The sequence below is a fragment of the Macaca thibetana genome, chromosome 16, assembly GCF_024542745.1.
Source record: "Macaca thibetana thibetana isolate TM-01 chromosome 16, ASM2454274v1, whole genome shotgun sequence".
NCBI classification, from domain to species: domain Eukaryota; kingdom Metazoa; phylum Chordata; class Mammalia; order Primates; family Cercopithecidae; genus Macaca; species Macaca thibetana.
Genome location: NC_065593.1, coordinates 32,420,603 through 32,439,301, shown reverse-complemented (window position 1 = coordinate 32,439,301; position 18,699 = coordinate 32,420,603). Strand labels below are relative to the sequence as shown.

Genomic DNA, 18,699 nt, shown 5'->3' with positions numbered 1-18,699 from the left:
ATATCTGCCCTAGAGAAATGAAGACATACATTCACACAAAGTCTTGTACATGCATATTCATAGCAGCATTATTTATAACCACCAAAAACTGGAAACAGCCCAAATGTCCAAATGTACAACAAATTGTACATTAGTCAGCAATAAAAGGGAATAAACTAGTGACACAGGCAAAAACATGGATGAACCTCAAGGGTATTATACTAAGTGAAATATGCCAGCCTCAAAAGATTATATACTTGGAAATTCCATTTATATGACATTCTGGAAAAGGTAAAATTATTGGGATAGATCAATGGCTACCATGGGTTAGGGATGGGAGAAAGGTCTGAGTACAAAGAGGCAGCCCAGCTTTCTTCTTTGTTTTCTATGAGTTTCTATTTTCCTCTCCACTAATCTTGTTTCCTTGGAGTATTTTCCACCTGTTTTCCACAGTGGCTCACTGTTGAACCCTTCAGCCTGGCTTGATTATTGTGTACATTTTGCTTGGATTGAGGGAGGGGGTATATGTGTGCTTATTCCCAGATAACTCTGGGAATATTTCTTACGGTAACGGATACATGATACAGTACTTCTAGGGATAGAGGAATGGGCTACATCAACCTATAGTGTCATTTTTGCTTGAAATATATATCCTTGGTACTAAAACCTTACCCAGAAGAGAATAATAGATTACACAGAGCTTCTAGATTTTGATGTGGGTTAGAACTGAAAAATGAGATGTCTTTAAACTCTTTTTGCTTCTCTCTTTGATAAGTGATATAATGTGGTTTGGACACTCAGAGATTCCTGAGATTCCAGGTTCTGGTTGATGATTTACTGCAAAATTGCTTATAAATTGAAGTAGAAAATGTTTTGCAGACCTGGCAGCTTTCTGGCTTCACACCCATTTGTCACCCAGCATTTCCCTTTGTGTATAGAACAAGAATTAATTAGGCTGTACTGCAGGAAAAGTTTATGGCTATAATTTATATAGGATGAATTTTTTTTAAAGAGACAGCATTGTTTTGTTACACCTATATACATATAAGTATGTGTGTATAGAAAATGTTGTTTTTTCCCCTGTTAAAGCAGTGTCTGTAAGCTTCTGGAGTAAACATTCTTTTTTTTTTTTTTTTTTAATGCAAGATGGTAATGTAACAGATGCATTTATCACGATTGCTGTCTGATGAAACTGTTGGGGGTTTTTGTTTGTTTCTCGTTTTTCAATTCATTGTGTAGTAGTGAGAACACTCAGTTTTAGGTTTACATTTTAGACATTGGTCAGACTTGTCTGGTTTCCAGAGCTTTGTATTCTTTCTGTCTCTTGGAAGACTTGGGATTCTGTCTTTTTTAGGGTCTTGCTCATTCAATTAATGTTTTCATAATCAATGCAAGTCAGAACTTGCAATTTGTTCCTGATTTGCACATTAAAGAGCTCCATTAATTAAGAATCCTGGTGTTTGGCATGTTCCCTCAGGATCTGTGCATTATTTACATGGTGAAAGTGCAAGATGCAAGTTTCTCAGTTGTAGGGGCAATTGCAGTTAATCCTGCTTTCTCTTTCTTTCTTCTTTCTTTCTTTTTTTTTCTTTCCTTTTGCTTATGAGTAACAATTATTTCACAACTCATTGAAACTCCTTAAGGATACATTGTACCAAAATAGGAACAAATTATTCAAAAGAGGGGGCTCTGGTGAAAAAGTAGAAAGTAAATCCTTTGTTTAAAGGAAAACATTTTCCTAGAAGACATATAACATTTATGGGGTGGCCCCTACTTGGCTAAATGTATTTTAAAAGGTATAATAATGTTGAGTTGTAATTCTCTATATTCTGAATTTGTAGATTTTCCCCCCTTGATAATAGTGGTTGTACTGATAAATGAAGTTGCCTTTCATAACCCAAATAATCCCAGAAATGGAGACAAGTATAACCCTATGCTTATGTCAAACAACTGTTTTGTAATATTCCTGTTCAGTTGCTTTTGCATGAAATGACTTTTTTTTTTTTTTTTTTTTTTTTTGAGACGGAGTCTCGCTCTGTCGCCCAGGCTGGAGTGCAGTGGCCGGATCTCAGCTCACTGCGAGCTCCGCCTCCCGGGTTTACGCCATTCTCCTGCCTCAGCCTCCCGAGTAGCTGGGACTACAGGTGCCTGCCACCTCGCCCAGCTAGTTTTTTGTATTTTTTAGTAGAGACGGGGTTTCACCTTGTTAGCCAGGATGGTCTTGATCTCCTGACCTCGTGATCCACCCGTCTCGGCCTCCCAAAGTGCTGGGATTACAGGCTTGAGCCACCGCACCCGGCCGAAATGACTTTTCAAGAGTATTTGGATTGTTATCACTTCTTTTGGAAGCCTTTGTCTAAGCCAGTGGTGGTCTTCATCTTGATACGTAGGAGAGTGTAAAAAGCAGTTGGAAGCATGAAATCAGATCAATAGTTCAGCAGGTTTCTCCTTTCTAGTTTTAACCATCGCTAATGCTTATCTACTCATAATGTATTTTCCTAATACTAGCTAGAGTATCCCTAAAAGTATCACGAGAAGCTGCAGAGCATTTTCCAAAATAATGGAGACATTTTTTCCGCCTGGTATTTATGAAACTTGCTAAGGGTTTTATGGGACTTAGTTTAATTTGTCCGTATGTTCTTCTATTAATTATGCTAAAATGTATATACAGCAGTACGTCTTCACTGTGAAAAAAATGTAAATAATATAGATGTATATAAAGGAAAAAGTAAAAGCTCTCCTAGTTTTCCAAATTCCTACATCTACTTCTCAGAGAAAACATTACTAACAATTTCCAGATATTTTAATATGTGTATATTTTCCTCCACTTATGTTTTCTTCTGTGAAATTTGAATGGCAGTTTGACAAGGAGAGGATGCTGGGGATGGTGGGGGTGAGGAAAAAAAGACGTAACTTAGGCTATAATGTTACTTTTGAATTATGTGGCAGGCAAGGTGGCACACGTGCACCTGTAGTCCTAGCTGCTTGGGAGACTGAGGTTAGAAGATTGCTTGAACCCAGGAATTCGAGGCTGCAGTGAGCAATAATCATGCCACTGTACTCCAGCTTGGGCAGCAGAGTGAGACCCTGCCTCTTAAAAAAAAAGAATTATCTTAGAGAGAGTCTATATATCATGACACCTTGAGACATAATTATTTCTTGATGATTATAATTGTTATATTTATAACATGTCCCCAAATAAGTTTGCTCATGTGACCTGCTTTGAGAGTTTGTTATACATGGACACACTTAACTTCAGCTTGAGTTCTTTGGTAATTTTTAATGCCTTTCATGTAGTGTTAGTTGTTTTGCTTGGTGTTTAATCTCAAATCTACCAGTTTATATTTTTCTTGGGACAGTTGAGTAAATTTGCCTCTGAAAAAAATCTAGAAGGCTACTATTTTAAGAAATTTATACCAGCTGTTCCCAGTTTCATAACAAGGAAAATGTTTACAGTTGGAGAAGCTGCTCAGACAATCTCTTAAGGATTCTTACATGCTAAAGATGAGGCATAGTGTATGCTACACATATGTCAACAGTGGTGAGGGTTGAGGGCAAGGGCAAGGTCAAGGGTGACTTAATTTAACTCAACAAATTTTTTCTTTCTTTTCTTTCTTTTTTGAGACAGTGTCTCGCTCTGTGGCCTAGGCTGGAGCGCCGTGGCATGATCTCTGCTCACTGCAACTTCTGCCTCTCCAGGTTCAAGCAGTTCTCCTGCCTCAGCTTCCAGAGTAGCTGGGACTACAGGTGCCTGCCACCACGCCTGGCTAATTTTTGTATTTTTAGTAGAGACAGAGTTTCACCATATTGGCCAGGCTGGTCTCGAACTCCTGACCTTGTGATCTGCCCACCTCGGCCTCCCAAAGTGCTGGGATTACAGGCATGAGCCACTGTGCCCAGCTAACTCAACAGGTTAAAAAGCATTTCTGGTGTCCCTAGTCAGACGCACAAGATAAAATAACATGAGTAAAAAGAAAGAAAAAAAGATGACATTTTGAGAATAGGAATTAATTTTCTTCTCTCTTGGTGTTTTTATTGTGCAAATACAATGCTAGATGCCAGTATACTCAAAAATACCAAAAACCTCCTATTGTTAATTGTGCACCACTTCCCATGTACTGTATTAATCCTGTACAAAGGTCTCATTTAGCTCTCACAGCAGCCTGTGCAGTAGGCTCTAGTAACTGTGTTGTACAGATGAGGAAATCAAGGCTTAGAAAGGTTAGGTAGCTGTTTTTTTGGTCACACGATTGGTGAGAGGCAAATCCAGTGTAGAAACTGAGGTCTGCTGTGCCTCAGAAACGTTGCTCTTGGCCACACTGCCCAATCACTACGCATATGGTTTAACTTAACTCTTTCATCTGAGGGTCTTTTCCCCTTTTCAAAGAAAGTATGAGGAAACATAGATATGGAATAAATGTCACAGCTTAAAGCAATTAAGGCAGGAGAAATATGGAGATGAATTTGTTGTAGGACAGAAGGCTTAGAGCACAAGAAGTAGACATGTCCTTCAGTTTTTCTAAAGATGCTGTTTCCTGGATGCTGTTTCATTCAGTAAGAGTTAGACTTTCAGGGGGTCAGCTGATCTAGTTCCTTCTCCTTTAGGCAGGTAAGACCATTTTTTAGGTGATAAGTAATGGCTTTTTTCTTATGATAAATTATAAATGTATAATATGTATTCATTGTATAAAATTTAGAAAATAGCCAAGCAGGCTGGACCCAGTGGCTCACGCCTATAATCCCAGACCTTTGGGAGGCTGAGGCAGGTGGATCACCAGAGGTTAAGAGTTTGAGACCAGCCTGGCCAACATGGTGAAACCCTGTCTCTACTAAAAATACAGAAATTAGCTGGGCGTGGGGGCGCATGCCTGTAATCCCCACCTCAGGAGGCTGAGGCAGAAGAATCACTTGAACCTGGGAGGTGGAGGTTGCAGTGAGCTGAGATTGTGCCACTGCACTCCAGCCTGGGCAACAGAGCGAGAGTCCGTCTCAAAAAAAAAAAAAAAAAAAGAAAGAAAAAAGAAAGGAAGAAAAGAAAAAAAAGAAAATAGCCAAGCAAAATTAAGGAAATATTTCTTCCCTAATCCTAGCAGCTAAGAGTTAAGTATTTTTAATATTTTGGTACATAGTAAATACCTTTTCTAGGTTTTTTTCTCAGTGGGTATGTACTTAGAACAAAAATGGGACCGTATTCTGTAATTTGTTTTGCAATTCATTTCTTTCTATTTAACAGATTATGAATATGTTTCCCTGTCTTTAAATATCATTCTATAGCATTATTTGTAATGATAGCATAGAGTTTCCATTGTGTGGATAGTTTAACCAGTTCTTTATTGTTGGACATTTGGATTGTTTCCAGGTTTTCATTTTTATAAATAATGTAGTAAACATCATTATTAGTAAGTCTTTACTCATATGCATGCTTACTTTGTTGCATAAATTTCTAAATGTGGAATTAGTACATTTTCTAAGAATATGCAAAATTTTAAGGCTTTTTATCTATATGGCCAAGTTGCCTTCCAGAAAAGTTGTATTTGTACATTTTCGCCTTTTTATATGAGTCAGTTTTCCTTACCCTTGTCAACATCAGATATAATGATTTTGTTTCATCTTTGTCACTTTGACAAGTGGTATCTGGGAAATGGTATCTGTTATTTTAATTTACATTTCCCAGTGTTTAATGAAGATAAACAGTTTTGCTCCCTTACATTTATTGGTCCTTGCTATTTCTTTTGTGAATCAAACAGGGAAAATTTTGAACTGGTTCTAGGGATAGATGATGTCCTTGTCAGTCAACTTTAATGCCACTCTAATTCTCCTATTTTTACTTTAATCTGTTTCTTCTTGTTTGATTTTCTGGAATTATATCTACCTCAGAAGACCTCTTTGTATTGTTGAAGTTTAATCTTAATTGCCTTAAAAAATAATAAAATTAAAGCTTGTTTGTTGTGAAATGTTATTTTCTTTCAGACAATACTGAGTATTCCTCCCTGCTCACCAAACAATACTTAATGAAATATGTAACGTAGATTGTGAAAGTATTCTTTTTCCTACTCATAAAAGGGTCCTCTAGAGATAACCATTTTAAATAATCTATCTGTCTTCCAGATACTTTATGTCAATATAAACTTTTTTCAAAACATAAATGAAATCATGCTTTACATCTTCCCATGTCAATGCCTGCAGGTCTACTTTTTTTTTCTTTAAAATTAATGTTCATTATATTTGTTTTTTTTTAAGTGTTCTAAAGTAAATTACAATCATCGTGCCATTTGCCTCTAAATATTTCTGTTTATGGCTCTAAAAAATGAGGATGTCTCTTAGTAACACTGTCATCTCACCTAACTAAATTAATATTCCTAGTACTGTATGTGTACTTCATATTCAGATTACTTTGTTTATCCCAAAAAAGTTTTTTATGGTTTGGTTTACTTAAGCCAAATTCCATTTTATACTAATCCTTTTCAACAGCTGCACAAAAAGTTACCTGGCTAAACTAAAATTAATTTAAGTAGTTCCCTATAAATGGACACTTAAGATGTTTGCAGTTTCTACCTGTTATAAACAATGCTGAAAATAACATTATTGTACCTACCTCTTTGCTTTACAATTATTTCCTGAGGGTTAGTTTCTAGAAGAATAGTAGGGTCAGGGACTGGGCATGTGTAAAACTTTGATACATTTTGCCAGATTGCTTTCTGGCTATGTCACGCTAACTAAACTCATCATTGTGTTCCCAGAGTGCCCCTTCCGACACGTCCTTGCCAGCATCAAGCATTATCAGAAAAATATCCCATTGTTTTAAGTTTTTCTTTAAAAAATTATTTTTATTAGTAAGGCTAAGCATCTTCTCTGATGTATGTGGGCATTTGAATTTTGGAGACTGTTAATCCATTTGTTAACATTCTTCTTTCAAATTCAGCAATTATTGCTTTATCTTGTCTTACTGGACCTGCTTTCCATCCATGTGATGTGGGCTTCCTTTAGTTTCTCCGCTTTGTTTTTTCAAGTGTGGGAATCAAATTTGGACATGACATTTTAACAGAATCTCACTAGTGTTTTTTATCATGTGATGGTACTGGGGAGGGAAGTTTTTGTCATTTTTTTAGTAATTGAAAATTTCATTACACTCTGTTTCCCAGATAGTTTTGATACATAACCCTCAAGGGTACATTGATCTAGAAAATGAAAACTGTGGAATTGTTTTTTAAGCTTATAGTAGTGTTTCAATTTCTGTATCTGTAAAATGGTGATGCAATAATAGTATCTACCTCAAAGGATTGTTATGAGGACTTAAATGAATGAATGCATATAAAGTGCTTAGGCGAGTGTGTGGTACTTAGCAGGTCCTTACTGAGTATTAACTATTAATCTGAATACTGATAGTACAATCTTTTAAGGATATAGCACTTGGGCCACAATATTTGTTTTCCTCTTCTTGAAAGGATTTTGTGAATAAAGACAGTACTATACATACAGTTAGTTCTTTGAAGACTTGAAATGCACATGTAAAAAGTACATACCAAGGAAGATATTAGGATTTTTTTTTTCAGTTATTCATTCAATAACATTTGCCAACACCAAACGTACCCAGGTGAATAGTTAACAGTTTCTGCTCTCAAGGAGCTCATAGTAAGGTGTAGTTACAGGGAAGCTGCTTTTAAAGCATCATTTAAGTGTTTTTACATAAACACTGCCTCTCAAAGTGTTTCATTTTGAGTTGGAGAATAAACAACCCTCAGCCTTACTAGTATTAAAAGAAACACAATTAAAACAATCTTTTATTTTCTGAGTCTCAGTGTTTCCATTTAAGTGATGGTAATTACTGAATTTTTAGGAGAATGCATTGTAATATGCCTAGCAAAAATTGCTAATTGTTTTTGTTTTTCAATTCCTGTCTGGCAAAATGGCTTTGAGACACTATAAGATAATAGCCCGATTGTCTTATAGTTGGCATATTAAAATAAAGAAAATGTTGTTTGACTACTTACTTAACAAAAGGTCAGTTTGTTGAAGATACATAGTTGATATTAAAGTTAGGAAGTATGTAGTCTACATTTTGTTTGCTTGTCAACATTTAGATTTGGAAGTGGTAGTGTGATCATATTCTGCCGTGCGACTTAGGCAACATCTCTCTAAATGAAGAAAACATTTGTAGAATACCTTTTATGGCCCAGGTGATGTGTTGGATGCTGGATGACAGGCTGAAGCTGCCCTGAAGCAGCTTTAAGGTGGTGAAATCAGACTCACAGTACAAAATGGGTAAGTGTTGTAACGATATGAAGGATCCTGAGAGAGGACTAATTAATTCTGCATGGAATCTCTGTTTTAGAAAGGTATTTTCTGAATCTCCATTTTCATCAGTTTTTTCCAGACCCATACTATATAGAGAGAATTTGTGGGCATTTGGTTAGAGACAGTTTCACCACAGCAGAGGCTGTTTTTTTAAAGATGTTATAATATGAAAGAGTCAGACTTCTTAAAAATCAGAGGGGGTTACTTGGATTGTGGTTCTAATTTTATTTTTAATAAGTTTCCTTTCTTCACAGTTTATTTTAAATTTTAATAAAATTTTTAAATTATAAGAGTAATACATGCTTATAAAATATTCAAACAGTTCAAAAGTATATCAAATAAAAATGAAAGTATCGCCACTCTCCCTGAGTAACTACTGTAAGACAGTTTAAACAATTACAGTACTTGTAAATAAACTTGGTTTTTAAGTACCTCATATTCTGAACATTTACTCTTTTCTGTTTAAAGGGGGAGAGTAAATTTTCCTTTTTGACAAAGTGCTCAGTAGCGATGGAGGTGGTCTAGGAACTGTGAAGTGGAAGGTAACTGTAGTAGATTTCAGGAAGTACATTGATCAGCTAGATTGCTGTGTCCTATAGGGCTTTTTAAGGATTTATTGACATACTTCATCAAGGTATTTGAGAGAGTATTCAGGGAAACCTAAGAAATTCTGCAGTTCTTTTCCCTTCCTTATAAATTCATGCCTGGTCAGAAATTACAGCTTGAGTGGGATGTCCCTCCACAGAACTCAAATGCACACTATCTATCATGTTACTTAGTGTGGCAGTAATGTAAAATGGTAAGAATTTTTTTTCTTTTTGTTTCTTTCTATGAGGAGACTCACCCAACATATATTTTATCATATGTTTCTTCATCTCTCCCCTATTTCAACTTCTACTTACTCCCCCAATTCCCCACATCATTCTCTTAAGAGAAAAAAATAAGTTTTGTCCACTGAGTCCTCTTTCTTATTTGATTTAATATATCTTGGGTTGAATGTTTCTCACAAAAACACTTTGCATTCAGAATTAGCCTATCAAGTTGTTTCCTCCGTAGACTCCTCCATAGATCGCACGCCTTCTGCTGTGGTGCCCTCTGAGATATGAAAACCCACGTCTGCTTTTGGCTTAGCCTTCATGATTTTAGAATATAAGTCTCTACGCTCTGCTTTGAAGTTATCCTTGTGGTTATTTTGTATCATAAAATAATCTGTGGACTACTTTTAGTCTACAGAACTCACCAGCATACTGGGCCAGAAGTCCTCACGCTATTCCAGTTAAAACCATGGTCCTCATAATAGCACACACATTTATCTAAATCTGAATATATATACATGCATACCTGTGTATGTGTATATATACTTGGATATCTAAAAATTCTAGTTGGCCATATGTTGGAAATGATAGCAACTTCTCCAAATGGTTGATGTTGAGGAATTTGTAACCTGCAGTCCTCTGTCTTACTGGTAACGCCATTCTGCTTGGGGAATATAGAACAAGCCCAAACAGTAATACTGACAGAATTCGGAATTATGATACAGTGGAGCCTTCATGCAATTCTTTGTTGAAGAAGTTAGGGCCTAAATGTTAAGGCTTATTGTTATTCTGAGTTGATAATCTCTGCCTTGCTTTAATAATTTTTCCTCATGCCTGGGTAGCCCGCGAGTTGCACAATAATCACTCACACAGCTTTGTAATCAATGCCCAAAGTAATAGGATTCCTCTGGCCACCGGCAATTAATAAATTTGTGTCTTTTTTAAAACACTAGCAAGTCGGGCCTGAAATACGACTGACTGGCTCTCCTCATTTGCATATTTATTGCAGTGGAAAAATTCTTACCAGATGATTGATGCTGAGCCTGCCTCTTGAATTCCAAGCAGCACATTATTATGAAATGAAAAATGCCGGCCATACAGTTGATTAAAGTTGAAGACAGTGGAATCGGTGTTTTTTAAGATTGTGGGAGAATTAAAGGCATATTTTAATAGATGTTGACAAGAAGTGAACTAACAAAAGCAAAGCAAAGGATTTGCTTGAAAAGATTTAATCAAACGTCTTTCTTGGGGGATTAATTGCCGGGGATGACTAGTGCAAGTGGCAGGCTTGTGTGGATTTGAATGAAAAGTATTGTTCTCAGGCCAATATATCGTGTGTCATTTTGACCTATAGTTTAGCTCTAGTTCTAGAGTTACTTTTAGAGGAGAAAAAAATGCTCTCGTAATCTGTAAATTCCAATTCAATGTATTTATCTGGGGTAATACAAATGTGGGAGTTTATGTGTACTTGTACATAAATAATTGTAATGTTTGTGTATTTATTTAAAAACAACTGTATAGATATTTAAAAACTGATAAGGTAAACTTTATTTACTTTATATACTCACTCTTCCTGTTCTCACTTCACGCCATTTCCAGAAATTATACTTATTGGTTTATAATCTAATTAATGAACTGTGTGTCAATGCCCAAACTTATTCCTCACTTACAGTTTTGTTTATGTTGCACAGCCTAGATGAATCAGGGAAAAAAATAAAGCTGTTATGTGAAAATGGTTTTTAGATTGGTGACATTTTATATATAGAATGCTTGCATATGGGTAGCATATAAATGAATACCTAATGTAGGAGTCTGTGAATACTGTCCAATCCTAGTACAACCAGAGCTTAAGATTTTTACCATGTAAAATATGATTTTTGATAGTAATATGCCTTGTTTTTACAGCATTTAAAAAATTCTAAAATGCCTTAATATATAATAACACAGTTACTATTTTTACCTTATTCTGTGAGATCAACAAGCAAAGGCTTTCACGTTTTATAAATGAGAAAATTGACACTCAGAGAGATTAAATGGGTCCATTCAGCATAACATGACTAGTTAGTGACAATGTCCGTTAAAATACAGGGCCGCTAACCCCCAGTAAAGTACTGTTTACATTTATTCTCTACTGAAAATTATTCCTAAAGCTGGTGGCCAGATGCTTAGGTTAAATCTTGGTAATATGATGAAGCATATGTCCTTCTTAATCTCCTCTTAAGGGAAAGACCTTTGGAAATGGACCATGTAGGGTAAAATAAGCATATATATTCTTGACAGTATCCATTTGTTTTGTGGCCATGTGCCAAGAGGGAGAGGGAAGAAAGTATATGAATCTTTGCTGCTTTTCTTAACTTTAAACTCTTGTAATAATTGGGAGAAAAATTAGAGATGAATTAGAAACTGTTGATTCATTCTGTTTGTTATTCACAGGGTTGAACAACTATAATTCAGTCCTGTGTGAATAATAGAGAGAATTTTTAAAAATTGGTGTTTATTTGTTTGTTTTGGCTGGGAAGAATTCATTGTTGGATTTGAGCCTCCGGGAGAGAGTCTTTCCCTCACTCTTGTCTGCTCTGGCTTGGAGGAGGCCTACCACCTGCAGCAAAGGATTGTCTCATTGTCTCAGATTTTTCATGCCATCTAGGAGGAAATGCAGCCCTAATATTGCAAAGAAATAAGAATTGCCTTCTGTCTTCTAAATCTCTTTATAGGAAGTTGTCCAGGTATTGGGCCACTGGTGACATTTACTTTGATAAACTTTTTTTTTTTTTTTTTTTGGTGGTTAGAAGCACAGATTTGCAGATTTCATCTCTGGCAGGTCTCTTGACACTTTGATGCATGGTAGTGCTATCCCTGAATGGAGCCTAAATACTTCAGGGCTACTTTCTGACGGGGTGAAGGGGTGTATAAAATGAGAACATATGAGAGAGTATTAACAGAAAGGCACACTTTGATTTACTGATATTGGCTCTCTGCTTTCTTGTTGGATTGATATGCTGCCTAATATATCTGCAATGGATTTTTAAAAAACTGACTTGACCAAAATAAAAAGGCTCATGTAGCTACTTGAAAGTGGCCCTTAAAAGTTGTAGTCTTTTGTTGGACACTTTCACAATTCTTGAGTATGCTACATGTTAAAGTCAAATTCTGACTTGTATGTTGAGGACAAGTAGCTATAAATAATGTAGGCTGCTTTGCAGCTTATTCTCTGGGTGGATCTTGATTTTATTTTTTATGTCATAGACACATGGTACTTATAGGAATTAAGGGCCAGATGCTTTGCTCTTCTTGTTCTTTTAATTTTTTCTTTTTCTTTTTTGAGACAGGGTCTTGCTTCGTTACCCATACTTGAGTGCAGTGGGATGATCGTGGGTCACTGTAGCCTTGAACTTCTGGGCTCAAGCAATCCTCCCACCTCAGCCTCCCAAGTATCAGGGACTATCAGCATGTGCCACCACGCCTGGCTGATTTTCTTCTTCTTCTTCTTTTTTTGGGGGGGGTACAGTCAGGGTCTCACTGTGTTATATAGGCAGGTCTCAAACTCCTGGGTTCAAATGATCCTCCCCTTTGGCCTCCCAAAGTGTTGGGTTTACAGGCATGAGCCACAGTAACCAGCCTCAATTTTTTTTGTGTGGTACACAACATATAACAAAATTTACTAAACCATTTTTAAGTGTACAGTTTAATAGTGTTAAATATATTCACATTGTTGTACAACCAATTTCCAGAACTTTTTCATCTTGCAAAACTGAAACTCAACCCATTACACAACAACTCCCCATTTGCCTCTTTCTCCAACCTCTGGTAGCCACCATTCTGCTTTTCTCTCTGTGGTTTTGACTACCGTAGGTACTTCGTATATTGGAAATAGTATTTGTCTTTTCCTAACTGGCTTATTTTACTTAGCGTAATGTCCTCAAGGTTTATTCATGTTGCAGCATGTCAGAATTTTTTTCCTTTTTAAGTCTGAATAATATTCCATTGTTTTTTCTCTTTTTTTGTTGTTGTTTTTTTGTTTTTTGTTTGTTTGTTTTTGAGTAGGCTCAGTTTGAAGGATTATAGATAACTCTTTTCTATACAAAGATGAACTGGGATGGTAGGATTATTTATTATATTCTGGTTTTGGGATTTTTTTAGTGTTTTTTTTTTTTTTTTTTTCCTTCAGACAGACCCTTGCTCTGTTGCCCAGGCTGGAGTGCAGTGGCATGATCTTGGCTCACTGCAACCTCCCTGTCCTGGGTTCAAGTGATCCTTCCACCTCAGCCTCCCGAGCAGCTAGGACTACAGGCATGCGCCACCACACCTGGCTAATTTTTTGTATTTTTAGTAGAGATGGGGTTTCACCGTGTTAGTCAGGATGGTCTCCATCTCCTGACCTGGTGACCGCCTGCCTCGGCCTCCCAAAGTACTGGGATTACAGGCGTGAGCCACCACGCCTGGTCCAGGTGGTTTTTTTTTAAATAAAGCTTATCATTTTAAGTGGACAGTTCATTGTCATTAAGGATATTCACATTGTTGTACAACCATCACCACCACCCACCTCCAGAACCTTTTCATGATCCCAAACTGAAACTCTGTATCCATTAAACAATAATTCCCCATTTCCCCTCTTCTCAGCCCCTAGTAACTACTACTGGACTTTCTGTCTCTATGAATTTAACTATTTTAAGTACCTCATGTGGAATTATACAGTGTTTTTCCTTTTGCAACTGACTTATTTCACTTAGCCTGATTATTTCAAAGTTCCTTCTAGGAAAAGTTTTTTTAGTGTTTCTTTTTTTTTAATTTTTAAAAATTTTATTGTTAGAGACAGGGTCTTGTTCTATCACCCGAGCTGGAGTATAGTGGCGTGATCACAGCTCACTGCAGCCTCGACCTCCCAGGCTCAAGGGATCCTCCCACCTCAGCCTCCCAAGTAGCTAGGACTACTGGTGTACACTGCCATACCTGGCTAATTTTTGTATTTTTTTATAGAGACAGGGTCTCGCTACATTGTCTGGGCTGGTCTTGAACTCCTGGTCTCAAGCAGTTCGCCCACCTCAGCCTCCCAGAGTGCTGTGATTACAGGTGTCAGCCACCACATCAGGCCTTAGTTTTTTTGGTTTTTGTTTTCGAGATGGAGTCTCACTCTGTTGCCCAGACTGGAGTGCAGTGGTGCAGTCTCGGCTCACCGCAACCTCCACCTCACGGGTCCAAGTGATTCTCCTACCTCAGCCTCCCGAGTAGCTAAGACTACAGGCGTGCGCCCCCACACCTGGCTGATTTTTTTGTATTTTTAGTAGAGACGGGGTTTCACCATGTTGACCAGGCAGGTCTTGAACTCCTGAGCTCAAGTGATTTGCCCGCCTCATCCTCCCAAAGTGCTGGGATTACAGGTGTGAGCCACTGTTCCCGGACTGATTTTTTTCTTGAGATAGAGACCAACTGGTTGAGAATCTTGATTTGGAACAAAGGCATTTTGAGTTTTTTAGGTGATAGTTATGTGTTACAAATTCTCCCAAGTGGTATGATATGCAGATTATAAAGGATTACAGAATTTAGAAATGATGTAATCAAAGACCTTATTTTAAACAAGGATGTCATATTTATGTAGTTTTATAAGCATATTATTTGAAGGAATGCAAAGTAGTTATTGGACCATTGAGTTCCTTCTGACTAGTCTGAGATGGTTCTCTCAGGTAGGTTGGTTCCCAGGCCTGACCCTGAAATAGAATGCTGTAGTATGAAATACATGGAGAACTTATCTAACTCATGTATTGGTGGCCTATTGATGGAAAAAGTTGGGATATAAACTAGTGAGAAGGCTGCTCATGCTGGACAGGGTAGAAGCGGAAAAGAATAAGACATAAAAATCGTTTAACCTAAGTTTGTGTGGGCTGCAGTTTGTGTGAAATGTAAATATACGAATATCGGGATTGTTGAATGGAGGTAGGGATGCTTGTGAGACTAAAGTTACGTAAATGAAAGATGGAAGGAGTGATAGAAGCATGGCCAGAGATAAATGGGCAATTATTAGCAACAGTAAGAATGGAAAACACAGAATTCAGCAACCAATTAAACTTCTAGAATGAGAGCACCCAAATGTGAGTGATCTATGAAAACACATTAAACAATGCAGAGATTCAGACAGGGAGAGTATTAGGTAGGAAAACAAAAGTTCTGTTTCTGACACAGTATGTGTGAAGGAGTGATGGAACAACTACATGAAGATTTTCTGGCAGTCACTGGAAATGTGAGAGTTTGATTATAGGAGAGATGTCTGAGTGCTTTCAACACATAAATGGTGACTCTGTGTCTAGTTAGCCCCTTAAGTAGTATTATTCTGATAGAGGAGGTAAGAATTCTGTTGTCAGAGGACCCGTTTTGTTTTTTGTCAGGGGGATTTTGGAGACAGCGTCTTGCTCTGTTGCCCAGGCTGGAGTGTAGTGGCATAATCATAGTTCACTGTAACTTCAAACTCCTGGGCTCCAGCAATCCTCCCATCTCAGCCTCCCAAGTAGTTGGGACTACAGTGCACACCACCAAAACCAGCTAGTTTAAAAAAAATTTTTGTAGAGCCAGAGTCTTACTGTGGTACCAGGCTGGACTCAAACTCCTGTGCCCAAGCAATCATCCTGTCCCGGCCTCCCAAAGTTTTTTTTTGTTAGTTTCGTTTTTGTTTTTTGAGACAGAGTCTCACTCTGTTGCCCAGGCTGGAGTAAAGTGGCATGATCTCAGCTCTCTGCAACTTCCGCCTCCCAGGTTCAAGCGATTCTCCAGCCTCAGCCTTCCAAGTAGCTGGGATTACAGGCACACACCACCATGCCCAGCTAATTTTTGTACTTTTAGTAGAGGTGGGGTTTTGCCATGTTGGCCAGGCTGGTCTCGATCTCCTGACCTCAGGTGATCCACCCGCCTCCGCCTCCCAAAGTGCTGGGATTATAGGCATGAGCCATTGCACCTGGCCTCCAAAGTTCTGAGATTACAGGCATAAGCACTGGCCCTGGCTGAGGATGAGGTTTGTTCTGTGTGTGTGGTTTTTTTTTTTGAAACAGGGTCTCACCTTCACTCTGTTGCTCAGGCTGAAGTGCCGTGATCACTGCTCACTGCAGCCTCAACCTCCTGGGCTCAAGCGATCTTCCCACCTCAGGGCCCATGCCTGGCTAAATTTTTTTTGTTTTGTTTTTTTGGTTAGAGCCGGGGTCTCACTATGTTGCCCAGGCTGGTCTTGAAACTCCTGGACTCAAGCAGTCCTCCCTGAGGATGAGTGTTTTTTTGTTTTGTTTTGTTTTGTTTTTTCCAGACAGAATCTTGCTCTGTCGTTCAGGCCAGAGTGCAGTGGTGTGATCTTGGCTTACTGCAACCTCCGCCTCCTGGGTTCAAGCAATTCTCCAGCCTCAGCTTCCCAAGTAGCTAGGGTTACAACCATCCACCACCACCCCCAGCTAATTTTTTTGTGTTTTTTTTAAGTAGAGACGGGGTTTCACCATGTTGGCTAGGCTGGTCTCAAATTCCTGACCTTGTGATCCACCCATCTTGGCCTCCCAAAGTGTTGGGATTATAGGCATGAGCCACAGCCCCCAGCCGACCAGTTTTTATTCTAAAAGTTTTTATCCATAGACTATATACTTAATCTTGACCAGCTCTATTATAGATGCATCTTATTGGCTCCAAGGAGAACCGGTGAGAGTATATTCTCAATGCCCAAATTTTTAACATACAATTCAATACTGCAAATAGGAAGTCATTAGCTTGGGTTTTCATATGTGAACAGGAACTTTTCCATAAGGATATGAGTTGAGAGAGTGAAGGATGTGGCAGCTCAAACCAGAGGCACATGAGATCTCGTGGGGGCAAAGCGGAAGGTGATGGTGGTGGGGATGGCTAGACAAAGTCCTACTCTTTAGGAGAAAAGAAGGAAGTGCTCAAGGAGCTGACTGATAAGGAATAGTCCAGGAGGTCAGCGGGTAACCTGTAGGAAGATACCTAAGAAACTTAACACCAACGGAACAAATTAATGGTTATAATGAGAGGTGGGGGAGGAGTTTGTCAAACTTAATACATTTAAGAGCTGACAATGTATTGGACTCTCACTATTTGCAGACACTTTTCTAAGCACCTTACATGCATGATCTTGCATGTTCCTCACAACAATCCTGTGAGGTCAGCAACGTTGTTATTTCCATTTGGGAATATTTCAGAGAGTATTTAGTTTCTGTGTGTATCCTGCACCTCCCCTTCACTCTCCGCAGCCAGAATTGCTCAGGAGTCATGAATTATAGGCATCACCTACTTAGGAAAATTGTAGATAATTAATTGTCCTTTCTCTGTCTTTTATTTCCTAGGTCACAAGGCACTTAAAGCATTGTTGAGGTCATTGGTAGATCTTCAGGAAGAGTTGCTTTTCCAGTACCCAGACACTAGATATCTAGTAGATGGGACAAAGCCCAATGCGGGAAGGTAAGAGAACAGAACCATGGAGTTGCTTATTTTCTTTTCATTTGGATAGTTTCCCATCATTTATGAAGGAGAAAGCCAAGTTCTCTTCAGGCAGATATTAATGTTAGTAAAATAGAGTCTCTTATATTTCACTGGTGGTCAGGATGGCATGTAAGTTGGTGATTAGATTTTAGATTTTTATATTTAGTTGTACCTGATGTGCTTTGTGGTCTTAGACAAAAGACTTGCCTTCTCTTTAGATCTATTGGAATTAGAAGATAAAAGCACTTTCTTTTTTAGAGATGGGATCTTACGCTGTCATCCAGGCTGGAGTGCAGGGACATGATCACAGCTCACTGCAGCCTCAAACTCCTGGGCTCAAGCAGTCCTCCTGCTTCAGCCTCCCAAATAGCTGAGACTGCAGGCGCTTGCCACCATGCCTGGCTTTTTTTTTTTTTTTTTTGTAGAGACAGGGTCTTGCTGTGTTTCCTTATCTGGTCTCAAACTCCTGGGCTCAAGCCATCCTTCTACCTCAGCTTCCTAAAGTGCTGGGATTATAAGCATGAGCCACTTCACTTGGCCAAAAGCACATTTTTAAAATATTAATGCTTAATTAATGTTGGTTTATGAAACATTCTGTGCCCATACCATATATTCCAGTCACTGGTCACAGCCATCTCCTTTGAATAAAAACTGTTATTGTGAAAGATGGAAAAATTTCAGAAAACAGCAAAATAATTATTTTTTCCCCCTGAAATTATTACATTTGATGAAGATTTTCCCCTTTTTATTTACACCTGCTGTATATACCTGCTTGCTTTTTTTTCCCTCGAGCTTGTCTTTTGTTTCATTTTTTATCTACTGAACTAGTTGGGAGGACAAAAAAGAAGCTCACATTTGTTGAGCACCTATGGGGGTCAGTAATCCAGTGAGTGCAATTGGCAGATAGTTGGAGGTTGTATTACATTGCCATGGCAGTTGCATAGATGGTACTGCAAGTTAGCGCTAATTCTGTTGTTGCCTACCGCTTTGAGTTGTCTTCACATTCAGCTTCTCTTGTATTTGATTCAACTAATATTATTCATCTTTCCTTAACAGTTGGTTACAGAGAGATACATTTCCCTTATTGATTTGGGGATTAAAGTTGTAGAAATATGATTGTATGTTTAATTTTTAAAGACTGTCCTAT

General features: G+C 38.1%; 2 protein-coding genes across 2 annotated transcripts in view; both read left to right on the top strand.

Annotated features, from left to right (window-relative positions):
- TADA2A (transcriptional adaptor 2A) overlaps window positions 1-18,699 on the top strand; it is a 556,520-nt gene that overhangs the window by 36,172 nt on the left and 501,649 nt on the right. The gene's annotated exons all lie outside the window — the stretch shown is intronic.
- Window positions 1-18,699, top strand: part of AATF (apoptosis antagonizing transcription factor) — a 111,810-nt gene that overhangs the window by 23,687 nt on the left and 69,424 nt on the right. Inside the window, exon 5 of the mRNA XM_050764605.1 lies at window positions 17,417-17,531. Within this exon, the coding sequence (XP_050620562.1) occupies window positions 17,417-17,531 (115 nt within the window). The remainder of the gene's footprint in view (window positions 1-17,416; window positions 17,532-18,699) is intronic.